Genomic DNA, 15,694 nt, shown 5'->3' with positions numbered 1-15,694 from the left:
TGTTCTCATCTTTGGATAGCTCCCTCTATACGATTTGAAGTGATTCTTCTGGATGAGTTGTGAGTGGCGCAATCTTTGGAACTGATTATCGATCTGAGCAGAACATTTTATTGATGATATTTGATAGTTTAAACAGGTGAGAGTGATATGGTATGGTGTGGTATTATTCTCCGCTCTGACGTCTTCTTTTCCGAAAAGAGTTGGTGTTTCTTCCAAGTCTGGTACACTTTTATTTCTATCGGAGATTCATTGAGTATTGAAACGAATTTGTCTCTCAGGGTTTCCGCTGGTGGTCAGGGAAAAATCAGACGGCTGCTCGTATAATATGGAACTTTTACGGATTTAGAGTGGTATAAATAGACAATACAGGGCATCGATAATGGATGGTTCCTCGCAAATACACAGCTGAAATAATGTTCATTTAATTCTTAAAATAAAACATTACCGGCTTTACCATTACCTATCTGAAGGAAGATTTCTAACAAACAGACTCGTTTGCGACTAGTTTCGTTTTCAAAATCAGAAAGAAAAAGCTTTTTCCAGTCTCGAAAACAAACTCGAGTTTCTCCAAACAGACAAAAATTAGTTTGAGTCGCGTGTTTCGCTGTGAAATGTTTTCTCTCTTTTTCAGTAGGCGAACAGTTCTCATCATGTCTTCTGAAGACGATATTTTTATAATGGCCTCTGGTTTTTTTATAATAGACTCTCTTGAGCGAGAGCCAAAACAAGATACTCGATCAGATCATTGTTAAGAAGACGAATAGATCATGGAAGAGATGAAATTATGGCAGAATTGGTAAATGCTGACCTACGAATTAATGGAGGACTGAGATCATCGAAATTCTTACTCACCACAGACTAACAATTTGAATAAAGTAATAATGTCATATGAAGTTACACACCAAAACAAAATAATGAACTGAATAATCCACATAGCGAACTCTGTTTACAAAAACACGGACAAAACATCGAAAAATTTCGATTTTGTCCCTGCCGATGGGACATTTCGTTGTTGATAGAATTAGTCGCCCGCGACACAAAGTTTTCAAAATGTTTGTTATTTTGACAACTTGAATTTTGCTTTTGTCGAAATCCACGAAGTTGCTGTTCTGTTGTGGTTTGGAAATCCGTCTTGAAATATCTCTCCACCAACGCAATTTGATTATACAGTTTCCGCAAAGGAGGGTTACAAATAAGGCAGCAGGCGAACGTGTTAATGAAAAAATACTTTTTTCAAATGAAGAAATACATGTAAACTGAGTTCGAATTATATTAAGTAGGTTACGTACAGCGCCATCTGCCCACGAATAGATCAAGCAATAATGTCGATAACTCTGTCAAATACAGATCCCGAGCTTGAGAGTTACAAACAAACAAACATAGATACAGGTGAAGCTAATAATGAAAAAAATATATACATAAAAAAGCGTGTTAATTAATTAATAAAATAAACATTAACGAAGTAAACGTAAAATAAGTTGGAGGATGATACCCGCGTTTTGTTTGAAAATCTGATAACTGATTTGATATCTATGAAAGAACGAATGAAATGAAAAAAAATTAAATATTGGAATTTGTATTATATTAGGAACATGAACATAATAAAAAAATGATGCTTAACAACAAAATTTGTTTTCAGAAATATTTTTCAACAAATGAGCAAAAATTAATAGACAAAAATGAATGAGCAAAAAATGTAAGAACACTAATTTATATTTTCTGATTGATTCGGCAGTTACTTGATGAAGATCCATAGTAATTTCACAAACTACACCTAAACGATTTGATCTCCACAAACTTTGTTGAAAAAATATATCACAACATGTTTCGCTAAACATTAGCTTTTTCAAGTGATTAATCAATATATAATTACTCAATTAATTACTTAATTAATCAATATTAATCACTTGAAAGAGCTAATGTTTAGCGAAACATGTTGTGATATATTTTTTCAATAAAGTTTGTAGAGATCAAATCGTTTAGGTGTAGTTTGTGAAATCACTAATTTATAAAAGTGACCAAATGAAACGAAAAACGAAATAAAATTAAATAATAAGACCATTGTGGATTCTAAAAATCGATATATTGAGAGAGTTGTGGAATTGGCCGCGGTGGTAGTGCGCCCGACTCACGATCGGAATTTGATTCTCGCCTCGACCAGATATTTTTCTCGAGATAATTTATCTGGTTGAAGCTGGGATGATTCTGCAACCGTATTAGAAATCACACGTTAAAAGGTAAGACCTCGTTAGTCCATAGCTCGCACAAGTTTCTCAACTTCTGAGAGTTGTCGTTTGTATGGAGGCGACAGCTGATTGACGGAAAAACATATTTTGAACAGAAACAGTCCCATGATATCATTAAGAGTAGTTTGATATTTCTTTATTCACAACGATGGAATAGAAATGTTTCTGATACATTTATGAATTTCACAATTTTGAGATACCGTTTTGACTGAATTTCTTTGTTTTCTAGATGCGCATGTGTTCCTTCATTTTTAAAGTATTTTGTTCCTCTTACTATTATTGGGTTATTCTTTATAGCTAGTACTAAGTAGTCCCTAATTATAAAGATATGATGTTTCTTGGGACAATAAAATTGATTTAAATCGAACTGCATTATACATTTCAATTTTCTGAAAGTTTGAGAGCTCAGTTGCGCTTTTTGGACTTCGGTACAATATTGAATAATGCAGGGTGAACCGTTAAATATGAGTTGAAAACAAAACTGAAAGCTTCATATTTACCATATTTGATATTGTAATCGATGAAATCGCATTGAATTTCACAAAACGTCGAGAATCAGGCAAAAAGAAAACAAGTAATTTATTCCAAAAATACCTCCGAATAAATTAATGATGCACATAGGTACCTATACTATAAAATGAACTATAAAACAAGTTTGATACGTTGTGTTTTTTTGCATGGAAAAGGTAATTCTGTAGATTCATCTAACATTGAAAGCATATCACTTTGAAGATTCTTCTTCTTGATAGAAGTTGATCCTCACGTTTAACTCAGATTTCATGCTCATTTCAAGACTGGAATCGTGAATTATTCACAATTAATATCTTATGAGCGTATGAGCATAGTTTTTGAAAATATTTTACAATCCAACTCAGTGAGCAAACTTTATTTATAGAAATTCTGTTGAAACTGAGGTACTGAAAAAACTTACTTTTCCTGGTTTTCCAATTGTTGTTTGAAATTCTTTTGAATTTCTATTTTCTCTTCCTCTCCCAAATTCAATTTCTCATTAGATCGTTTCAAAGTTAAATCTTTTTCTTCCAAATAGCTTTCCAATTGTTTGATTTTATTTTGAAGAGTTAATTTCTCAACTTCTTTCGTTTTAAGAGTTCTTTCATAGTGTCCAGCCAATTGCTCCATATCATTTTTGATAGTTTCTTTTTCCGAGGCCAACTGAATATTCACTTTTTCTGAAACCAACTGAAATGAAAACAGAGATATTATCCTAAGCAAAACGTTAATGATGTGAGATCTCACCAATTTTTGGAAAGTAGTCTCCAAATTTTTCTCTAGGATGAGAAGTTTGGAAATGTTAGTATCTTGAATAGTGACATCACCTCGCCGAAACTTCTCCATTTCATTCTCAAGGAAAGAACATTTAGCAGAGAACTTTTCAATTTCCAAAGATTTCACTTTCAAATCTTCTAGAGCTGTATTGTATTTAGCCATGAGAACTTCATATCTTTTATTGTACTCTAGTTTAACTGCTTCGACTTGATTTGTAACTTTTTCCTCCATTTCCTTCATAATATTTTTCATGTCTTCATTAATTTTCTCTATCTTGATATTCATTTCAGTTTCCCTGAACAGTGCTGCATCTTTTTCATGCAGGGCTGCTTCAACTACCTGAACAGCCTCTGCAACTTTATCTCTATACTCTACATTTTTTTTCGTTAATTTTTGTAACATATCCTCGCCATTTTTCAAAGTTTTTTGTAATTTTGATTTCTCTTTTTCAAAATCTTGCAGCCTGCTTTGAAGGATCAAGACTTCATCCTCCAAGTTTTTCACGATTTTCAGGGCGCTCGCTTGGTTTTCTAAAGATTGATCGATTTCCTGATACTTGCCAGTTAATTCTTTGCTGGTGTTTCTCATAGTTTCTTCTAGAATAGCCTTCGTTGAGTTCAGATCGTTGTTCAAGATTTTTATTCTTTCTTCATAGTTTTGTTTGACCTGAAAATTTTCATGGAATTGATGTACCAACATATAACAAGTTCAAACATACAGAGAGTGATTAAATTATTAATAATAATAATAATAATAATAAGACGTTTATTAATCCGAATTCACAAATACATGACCAGTATAATAATACATATATTTTGTGATATACAGATTAATTGGCCTATTGTCAGCTTTCTGATACGAGATCAGGTGCTGTTGAGGCCTAGAGGGAAAATGCATATACTGAGACTAAGATTGAGATTATTATATTAAGAACATTATGAAAAGTATCAGGTGAGTACTAAATATCTTAATGTTGAGATAGCTTCTCTTTTACCATTCTTTTGAATGACGCCATCGATTTCGTGAAGTCAGTGATCCGAAATTTATTCAGAAGATTTGCCGTGCAGTATGTGAAGGAACGTTTGAATATCTCTTTCTTATGGGAGGGTATAGTTATAATTCCTCTTCTACGAATATTTACATTATGAACATGGCTTCTAAAGATGATTTTTTTGTGTAAATAAGGAGGTTTTTCGTATTTTAAGATTTTATAGAAGAAACAGGTTGTATGAAGTAGTCTTCGATTATACATATTCATCCAACGTATTTCCTTCATTTTATGCGACACTCTCTGTCTTCGCCTTATACCAAATATCAACCTTACACAAGAATTTTGTAATTTCTGAATGCGCCCGGAATCTCTATTATCTAAACACGGCCCATATATGCTATCACAGAAGTTCATGTGTGAGAGAACAATTGAATCACATAGTTCTTTCTTTGTGCTTTGATTTAGAAATTTTCTCTGGGAGTAGATCATTTTCAAATTAGCATAGCCAATTCTCAACTTTGACGTGACATGCTCCGTGATTTTGAGTTTATTGTCAATTATCAAACCCAGATTTCTAGCGGATGTTCTGAAAGAAATAATCTCATTATCTATACTAATGTTCAAAGATGCCTGCAATTCTTCTCTGATTCTATCATTACAAAAAAGTAGAGCCATGGATTTTTTTGGATTGATTTTCAATAAATGTTCATTTGATATTTCAAAAAGTTTTTGCAGATCATAGTTGAGGAAATATTCTGCTGCTGCAGTATCTGATGGGTTAAAGGAAAAGTATAGCTGCGTGTCGTCTGCATATAGATGATACTTGCAAAAAGTTAATGACTTTACGAACTGTGCAGTATAAATCGCATAAAATAATGGACCCAAAATACTTCCTTGAGGTACACCAGTGGTGACAGCAATCGCCGTCGATGTCTCATTTTTATACACTACTCGCTGCAATCTGTTCGTTAGGAATTATTTTATCAAGTCGCAAGCTCGCACAGAAAAGCCGATATGGTTTAGAATTGCAAATAGAATTCTATGATTCAACATATCGAACGTTTTTGTGTAGTCCAGGAGTACCAGGATCGTTGCCTTACTTTCGTCCATTCCCCTCAGAACATCATCTGACACATCAGTCAATGCAGAGCTACAGCTGTAACCTGGCCGAAAACCTGATTGTTTCGCTGGTAAATAATTTATCGAGTTGATAAATGGTACTATTTGAGACTCAATGGCTCTTTCGAGCACTTTCGAAAGAACTGGTAGAATCGAAACTGAACGAAAGTGTGAAAACTCTGATGGTGAACTTATTTTTGGCAGAGGATTGACGAGAGTTCCCTTCCATAACTGTGGGCAACATAGTATTATGAGAGTAATATTAAGGTTATCACACCCAAATGCTTTATACTTAATACCTTTCAAAGTTTGAAAAACAAATTCTTCATTCACCTTCACGAATGTAAAAAAATGTGGTAATTTTTCAGCAGTACATTCATTTAGTAAACTAGTGCTTGGCTGGCGAGAGTTTTTACATGAGTCAACAAAGTACCGATTGAGTGCCTCAACGTCCTGTAGTTTTTCTGGTAATGAAGTATTGTTTTTCTTTTTAATGTTTAGTTTTTTCAGTTCTTGCCATTTTTGTTTTTGATTGAGTTTTTTGAATTTATAGTTCAGATACGCTTTTTTTCGGCCCTTACAGCAGCAGTGACAAAATTTTTCATAGTTTTGTAATGTTCCCTATGTTCCACCATTTTTGTTAACCGATAACGATTGAGTGATTCATTCCTTAATTTTTGCATTCTGCGTATATTATCTGTAATCCATGGACTATATGGTTTTCTTTTGTTTTTTGCGTATCGAACAGGTGCATGATGGTTGAAAAGTTGCAGTAAGTTAGGTATCTGTTAAAAAAATAATTTTCTGTTCTATGTTTTCAATCGAGTACAAAATGTCCCATGCTATGTTTTCGAGGTCCCTCTGAAAACAGAGCATATCTATGTTACCTAGAGACCTAAAACTGAATGAATAATTATGACAGGCTTTCAGTTCTACATTCATGGAACAGTAAACGAGCATGTGATCAGATATATCAAGATCCCGAACGCCAGAATCAGAAACATCTTGAGAATTGGTGAAAATAAAATCAATCAATGTTGAAGAATTGCCAGCTATTGTAGTGGGTTGGTTGATAATTTGTAATAAACCAAATGTGTCTACTAGATTCTTAAGAGTAACCACATAATTATCATTATTCATGAACATATTGACATTGAAGTCACCTAATATTATAATGTCATCAGTTTCACTGAATAATTCAGTTAAAGTGTCTTCAAAGTGATTTATAAATTGTGCAAAGTTCGAATTGGGAGGGCGATATATATTTCCTATGATAATTTTTCTATTTGGAATTGTAGTTTCAATCCATATCTCTTCCAAAAAGTCTTTGGAATCCTGATACAATATCTTACATTTCAAATGAAATGTAAGTGCAGCGACAGTAATGTCGCTGCACTTTCCAAAACTTTTACGAAGGCCGCCGAGAGACACCTCAAGGTTGCCAAAGAGAGTGTGTGTTCGGCGAGTCTTGGCCTTCACCTGCCGATATAAAGGAGATGTCTCCTAGTGACCTGTCCACCTTCCTGAAAAAGACAGAATGGAAGATGACCTAGGAGGACAACTTTTCGGGAGGATGTACAATCGGTCACATGAAGCCTAAGTGATGTGGGTCTACACTCACCCTCTCTACTCTACAGATACTCATTGCTGAAACACAGATTAGATGTCTATGCCCATGATTCGTCCAACATTGAGGCATAAATAAACAGACGAGCCCGTTCTATTCCTGAAACATAATCAGGAGTTCTGTGGTATATAGTCGATATCATGGTTTTCTTTCAAGCGAAGTATTACTCGACCCTCGTCCCATTGAAAATTCATTGACTGCAACCCACTTTCGCTAGGAATTAAAAGTGACAGGGTTGAGAATACACGGAAAATATTATTTCCTCTTCGTAATCGACCTGTCCCGACATTTTTTCTTGAAATTAACTGGAACCTAAAATTCTAAGTAGATATCGATTGTTATTTACCCACCTTTATATATTCACTTTTTGGTACGAAATCTTGACTTCCAGTTTGGAAAACCTTCAATTCGTTCTCGAGTATTTCAAGAGATTTTCTAGAATGCTGCCATAATTTCGTAATCTCTTCTTTCTCATTTGAAAGTGTGATAATTTGTTGTTGAAGGTTTTTTACTAGTTCTGATTGCAAAGATGAATCTTGATTTCCAATATGCGTCAATTCTTTGATTTGCTTTGACAATCTATTGTTTTCGTTTAAAACCGAAGAGACTTTCAATCTCAGAGCATCTTGTTCAGCCTAAAAAATAATAATCTATGAATTACATAAAACAATCCTCAACATAATTTCGAAAAATTCACAATATTTCACTGAAAAATTATAGCACTGATGATAAAAAATGACCCTATCAAGCAAGAACACACACACACAACGCTTCGAGTTGATGATACCGAAATAAGTTATTTGAAAAAGTTGCTTGGAAATCGGCCCACCTACCGAACACACACACACACACACACACATATGCACACCGACTCACACATGTATATACAGATAATCATAAGGTAAAAAGTTCATATAAGCATGGTTCCGCAAGCGGAGAGAGGGAAGAGGGGATAGGTGAAAGCACTTCGGGTGATAACTGGACTTATTCCTCCAAGATCCGACTATAAATAGTCGGATTTTGGAGGAATAAGTCCAGTTATCCCCCGAAGACGATTGTGGATACTAACAATCGAAACGTCGTGACGCAACTTAGTTTGGAATCTTTTAATTTTTATTTTTCATTTTTTTATTAATAATATTTTTCAACTTTCAAATTTTATTAATATTTCAATATTTTTTTTATTGTTGCTTGTATGTTATTTCTTTGTAATTTCAGTTTTTTTGTCAAATAAAATTGTTATTTTCGGTTAATCTTTTTAATTTTTTTTTCAAGGATTTCTAATCAATTTATATTATATTGGACAATGGAAGTCCGAACTGATAAAATATGGTTCCGCAGGCTGTTGAAAATTTCTTTTTATCTTGGTTTTTTGTGAATAAATTTCAAAATAATGTCGATATTTGGACGAAAATTGGTATTTGAGGACTTTTTATTATGATAATTTCAAATATCTATGGTTTTAGTTTGGCACTTAATTGTAGGGGGCGTTACCTAGAGGACTTGCTCTCTTTTGAGGAGTCACAACTTTGTCGTGCATATATGTATTACATTTTCTAGAAGAGAAATCGATTCCTCTATTATTTTTACGTGAAAAATGTATGCTTGTGAAAAGTCTCTACAAGCAGCCGTTTTCTAGATTTTTCAATTTAAATTAATCGATGCATCCAATCGTCTTGCATTGATTAAGGAACTCTTAAAAAATAAAAGTATCCAGTAGGCTAGTAAGTTTATTGTCATGATCGTTTTTGTGATGTCATGTCAAAAATAATATCTTGACGCATGGTTAAATAGTTTTGTTATTAGTGTGATTATTTGTTTGAAAATGGTAAACTTCACCAATGCAGAGTATGCTGACATACACATATAACATGTGGACTTGCTAACGAAAATGCCGCACAATTCCCACTTCAAAAACCTTCTCAAGAATTCACACTCGGTTAATTGAAACAGGAAGTTTTGAGAAAGCTAGTCATCTGTCCAGTGTAAGGTTAGAACCTCAGCAACGGAGGAAGCAGTTCTTAATCTGCTGGAACATCCGAAAACAAGCTCCAGAAAAATACCGCTGAAAACATTTCTCATGCAAATTTTTCACGCATTGCTTACGCAATTTTCACAACAATCATTTGTGGTCAGAGGAAAACCCCCATGCAATACAGGAATCACATTTCCAAGAACATGGGAATAGGCCCATTCTTTATTCCGGAAAGTTTAAATGTAGAGAGATATTGTCATTTTTTTGAAAAAGATTTGCCTATTTTACTGAAAGATGTGCTGCTTAGACTAAGAAATGAAATGTGTTTTATGCATGACGGTGCCCCGGTACATTTTAGCATACAAGCGCGATAATTTTTAGAACAAACTTCCGGCAACCGTTGAATTGGTCGGGGAGGGCCTCAACCATGGCCTCCTAGGTCACCAGATCTTAACAGTTCGGATGTTTTCTTGTGGGGACATCTGAAATCCTTGATTTAGCTATCCAAAATGGAGAATATAATGTAATTAACTTTTGTAGATTGATTCAAGAAACTTCAGGAATTTTCCAAAGAGTCCGCGAATTAATGAGAAGAAGATTGGATGCGTGCATAAAGGCAGGAGGTGGACATTTCGAACATTTATTGTGATTTTGAATTGGATTTATATCTAGGGTTCCGTAATTTATTTTTAATCAGAATAAGCTTTTGAAATTATTCTAGGTTGAAAAAAAAATCAAAATTTTTCCACTTTTTGACAAACGCATGCATCGATTAATTTAAATCAAAATATTTTGAAAACGGCTGCTTATAACGACTTTTGACACGCATACCTTTTTTAACGTATAAATAATAGAGGAATCTATTTTTCACCTAGGAAATGTGATACATGCACGACAAAGTTCTGACTCCCCAAAAGAGACCAAGACCTTTAGGTGGGCTCCCTACAACTAAAACCAAAATCAAACAAAAACAAAACCAAATTTCAATCTATCATTTTGAAAAAACTCCCTAAATACAAATTTTTCTCCAAATAGCTACATTTAAAAAAATTATTCACGAAAAAACAAAATAATGTTGAATATTTGCCTACTGCAGTATCGAAAAAAAGTTAGACCAGCATTCTATAATCCAAAGGGGGTCCTTAAACGTTTTTTTATGGATACTCCCTATGACAATTCCATAAATAATATTTATTCGGAGAAAGGTTTCGGTGAATTTTCTTTTCAAGAAAAAAAACCGCCATATGAACTTGTCGATAGCATTTTGTCGGGTAAGCCAGATGTTCAACCAAGAAGTGAGTATGATAAAAACTATCTTCCCTTTCATGCCCCACTGGACATTGTCTATTAGGTTGGGTGGTGATACGAGGTTGAAATGTGTTTCTTCAGAATTCCGTAATATTTAAAAGGAATGTTATAAAAAAGGATCATACCTTGACAGTCTTCAGCTCGTTGGTAAGTTCACTAACCAATTTTTCGTAGTTGGCTGTAATATCCTGAAAATGTCTGAAAATGAAATAAGTGAAACACTGCGAAATAATCGAAAATAATGAAACAAAATGTTGTACTTGGTCTTATATGCTGATTTCTCGCGTAGTATTATTCATTCATTCATTTTATCTCAATACGATTGGCAATTATACGATTTTAACCCTATAACGAAAAAATCTCTGTGAACTGAAATCCATTGGGTAATGTAACACAATGACATACTGCTTTTGATATATTTCATCATCTTCACATCGTACTACCGGTAAGCAGTTCTCCTGAAAAGTCTAGTTTCATTATTCGTAGTATTATTTTGTTTAAAATATAAATTTTAGAGAGGTCATGAGTTCAAGCATGCCAAAGTGTTCGGATATATGTTCAAATCCTACTATTCAGTAGCCAGACTGTCTACATGGCAGCGAAACTATCTAATGCTGCACTGAAAATGGATTGTTTGAGAAAAATCTTGATCTTTGAGTTGAGATGAAAATGGAATAAAATAATGAACTTTGAAATATAGTTACAGTATTAGCAAATATTAGAAAGTATTGTACTCTTTGTGGCATGATTAATTCGGCAAAAGAACAAACCTATTCTTTGAGAGAGTTGATAATTTGAATAAGAACGGTTTTTTCTACAAATTAACAAAATGATTCCAGAAGTGAAAGGTATAGATCATTTACAGATGTTATAGTCGAAGTAAACGATATCGTTCACTCTTAAAGTTGTCGGCACTCTCAAAGGCAAAAAAAACAATACATAGAAATGAACCGACAGCAAACTAGTCCACGAGGACTGTAGACTTGGCGATTCGTATTGGATAATTCTTACTAACCTAGTTTTATAATTGGTGAAGAGTCATAAAATTAAATTTGAAGTCATGTTACGGTGACGAATAGAAATCGGGGAATGCGGCCTATGTCATTGCCGTCGTGTTCAGTTCAGGAACTGATCGCGATTTGAGTGTTGAAATTCGATATTGGTGCAGTTATAATTACTTAAAATTTTTGTTATCTGTTTAAAATGTGGCGTCCTTGGACAGGTACTAATAGTAATAACGAGTGTGTTAACAACGTAAACTTTTTCCAGTGTAGTGATTGCAATAGCGATGGTGAACAATGCGAAAAAGAGATACCAGTGAATAAGATTCGGATGCATTTGAATAATGAAACACTGAGAGTATGAATTGAAGGGGTTATATTTTTAGGAGTGATTAATTTTTTTGGGAAATAAAGTTTTTGGCTTTCTACTACTCCATCTGATACAAAAAAAAAGGGATGAGAGAATCTTCCAAAGAAAGGAAGGAAGTAATCAATTTGAAACTCTATACATGAATGTGTAGATCATGCAAAGAACTAACTTTCAGACACAAACTGAAAGAAAGTCCTCCTGAAACAGCTACTTTCAAATAAACATTGAATTACACGAAAGAAAATAATTCTTTTGAAACAAATACTTCTATATGAACACTGAATTATACAGAAGATACTTTTCTCTACTCAGTTTGTATTTCAAACATTTGTTGTGGAATAAGAATCAGATATCATTCACATGATATTCACATTCAATAAGCTTCACCTATTTGATTTAATCAAATAGGTGAATGAATGTCATTACGATGTCATCGATGACATAAGCAGATCAAGCTTATTCCGTGACATTCAAAATCGTAATTCATGAATGAAGTGTGTGTATTTTCTATAATGTTATCCAATTTGGTACTGAAGAGCCTTAGGGCAAGTGTCTTAAGGCGAAACATCGGTGTATACCAGTGAGGGTGACAGTGTTCTATGTGAGTACAATTTATTACCATTCATTCAAAGTAGAACTCATGTGAATGATATCTGATTCTTGTTCCACAACAAATGTTTGAAATACAAACTGAGTAGAGAAAAGTATCTTCTGTATAATTCAGTGTTCATATAGAAGTATTTGTTTCAAAAGAATTATTTTCTTTCGTGTAATTCAATGTTTATATGAAAGTAGCTGTTTCAGGAGGACTTTCTTTCAGTTTGTGTCTGAAAGTTAGTTCTTTGCATGATCTACACATTCATGTATAGAGTTTCAAATTGATTACTTCCTTCCTTTCTTTGGAAGATTCTCTCATCCCTTTTTTTGTATCAGATGGAGTAGTAGAAAGCCAAAAACTGAGAGTATGTTTCAATGTATATAAGAATCTACATCTCAAGTTTGGTTTCGAGAGAAACAAACTATTACAAGCACCATCAGATTTGACCGAAATTTCTTTCTCAACTGTACGCAAAATAGTCATAAACAAACCTTATGAACGCAAGACGCGATGTGATACAGGATTACCAAAACATTTCGTTGTTAATCTAATGAAATCATTGAAAAAAAAATAATATACGACTGTTACACAAGCAATGGAATCATTTCATAAACACATTTACGAATCCACGATGGGATGACAAGAACATAATTTGGATGGGTGCAAAATGTTAAAGTGTTAAAATATGCCAAACTGTTTTCTGCCAGGTGCCCTGGCAGGGAATTTGATATGAAATTTTGTTATTCTTGGAATGAAATGATTAATTTTAAATTATGACAAGTCGACGAATCTTGCTTTATATACCCTAACCTATATAAAAAAAGCTTCAAATGATTCCAAATGTTCCAGAATAGTATATAACATTCGATAGTGATCAAGAATGTTCCAAATGATCTGAAATGTTCCGTGAAAATTTTGAACGCTCTGGACGCTCTGGACCCAAACTTTTTCAAGATCAAGCGGTTTGAACGGCAAACACATTGTACCCTAATTTTTTAATATAGACTATCGACCCGACCGGCTTCATACGGAGAGCAGAATATATTTTTTCTTTCGTTGTATCAACTGACGAACGTTTCCATTTTAACCTGAAGAGCGTGCTTTTGGAGATGAAACGGCTTCATCATCTGGAAAACTCTAGGACACCTGAGAATATTCGAAAGCATTCCACAACATTTCAGAACAGCACGGAACTTTTTGCAATGTTATGGAGTGTTCGAGGATAGTTCGGGAAAATTCACGCACAACCCAGATCTTTGTGAAACGATCAAGGGATTTATATGGTGCGGTTCCCAGTTTACCTGAAAAGCGTGCTTTTGAAGATGTAGGGGCAGAAACTTCTGTCCTCTAAAAAGAACAAAACATCTGAGAATATTCCGGAATGTGGTGAAATGTTCGAGAATAATTTGGAACGTTCAAGAAATATGTGAGTATTTATCTACCTGAAGAAGGCGGGTTGGCTGTCGTTGTTCATCTGAACTACTGTGCACGCTGTTTTTGGAGAGTGCATTGGCTTGGGATGTGGGGGTTGAGCAGACCGGCCATCGGATGCCTGCTTCCACGTAGCCCCGCTGGACACGGGACTGACAGAATCACTTGTGGAATCGTCAGGAGTAGCCGACGTGCAAAAACCCTCATATGGGAAGGTTGTTGCGGGTATCAAGGTGGGAATCTTGCACCTTGAGTATCCGACTACCTCATTAACGATGAAACAGCAGAGCATATACTTTGTGCCTGCCCCGCTGGGAACCGAATCAGGTTTTTAGAGTTCGACAGAGCCGTACTCTTACCATCTAACCTGAAAGACCACTCACCATACAAACTAATCGGCTTCGTCAGGAAGCTGGGTTTATTTGGTCGAGTGTGAATAGGTGTGAGCCACAATGAACCCTTGCGGGTTGCGGTGCAGGGTCGAATAGACCCACTCACTTTGGATCTAACCTATCTACCTGAGGACAAAACAAGACAAATGATTCACTACGTAAAACGTTACCAACGTAATTGCAACTTTTTTCATTACGCGTGCCACATCTGTTTGTCAGGCTGCTTGAGTTCATTTCTCGCGCGATAGTTTTGATTTTACGGTAACTTCCAGGTATTAATTTTAATGGAATGGTGTAAAAATAATTACAATGTGTATAAAATGCTTAAGGCAACTGACGTACTTATTTGAGGCGTTTCCTGGAGCGCATGTATTCAAAACGTATTCGTCTGTGATTCAAATAGATCAATTCTGGCGTTGAAACGATGACATCACATTAACTGTGATTTGAAACGTATTCATCATGATTAAAAACTAGCGTGAGGTTGGTTTATTTACGTCGTTTGTCAGTTTCTGCTTTATTTTGATCGTTATAGTTTAGTCACAAGTCGTTCCAATTTATTGCAAACAGTGGTGCCCCTCAAGGAAGCAAATTAGCACCTTTTTTATTCTCACTATTCATTAACGACATAGGAAATAATCTCTCTAGTAATTTCTTACATCACAGGAGGACTGCTTAATCTTACAAAAAGACCTTGACTTTTTGTACCTTCGGTGTACCGAAAATAATCTTCCCCTCAATACAAACAAATGTAAATACTCAAAATACACCCTCAAACATAATGTTATTTCTCATGATTACTGCATAAATAACACACCTCTTCAAATAAGCACTCATCAAAGGAATCTTGATGTCACATTTGACCCTAAGCTGACCCTACATTATGTGGCAATTGTTGAGAAACGTCCGAAAATGATAGAAATTACGATTGCTCTGTGAACTATTTGTCTAATTTATTCACAACCTGTGTAATGAATTCTTCTGAATTCTATTCATTAACCCTCGTGTTTGTCTGTATTACGGAACTAAGTTCATAAGTCGCGACTGAATTGAAAAAATATTCTAACAATTTTAGTTCAGAGCAACCGAATGCAAATATATTAGAACTCACTGCATGCTTATAAACTCGGATAAAAATGACAGTAGGTACTCACTGCACATCTGTTTCGTACGAAGCTTCCATTGCAACATTCAAACCTTCCCAGACACTTTTCAAACGTCGAATTTCATCAGGGACATCTGCAGCTAGTCAAGGAACTAATCACTGTAACTCCAGATATGACATTCGGTATCATTTCCCTCGCAATTTTCTTGGAAATGCACAATAATAAATCGAAAGTTCGACTGAA

The 15,694-nt window shown here is 34.6% G+C and overlaps 1 protein-coding gene across 3 annotated transcripts in view; it reads right to left on the bottom strand.

The window, feature by feature from the left end:
• The window catches only part of LOC111505448 (uncharacterized), a 39,041-nt gene that overhangs the window by 5,265 nt on the left and 18,082 nt on the right, over positions 1-15,694 (bottom strand). Inside the window, exons 1-5 of one of the 3 annotated variants that reach the window (XM_074182510.1) lie at positions 15,500-15,640; positions 10,679-10,751; positions 7,621-7,905; positions 3,504-4,199; positions 3,178-3,446 (exon numbers count right to left, since the gene is read on the bottom strand). In XM_074182510.1, coding sequence (XP_074038611.1) covers positions 3,178-3,446; positions 3,504-4,199; positions 7,621-7,905; positions 10,679-10,751; positions 15,500-15,528 — 1,352 coding nt within the window. In that variant the 5' untranslated portion in view covers positions 15,529-15,640. Of the gene's footprint in view, positions 1-3,177; positions 3,447-3,503; positions 4,200-7,620; positions 7,906-10,678; positions 10,752-15,499; positions 15,641-15,694 lie in introns of those variants that run through there. The other 2 variants (XM_074182509.1, XM_074182511.1) reach the window with 2 other exon arrangements.

Source organism: Leptinotarsa decemlineata, unplaced genomic scaffold (genome assembly GCF_025532065.1).
Source record: "Leptinotarsa decemlineata unplaced genomic scaffold, Ldec_3_MD MMD2_tig00026328_RagTag_RagTag, whole genome shotgun sequence".
NCBI classification, from domain to species: domain Eukaryota; kingdom Metazoa; phylum Arthropoda; class Insecta; order Coleoptera; family Chrysomelidae; genus Leptinotarsa; species Leptinotarsa decemlineata.
The sequence above is the reverse complement of the archived record's forward strand: the minus strand, read 5'-3'. Positions and strand labels throughout refer to the sequence as shown.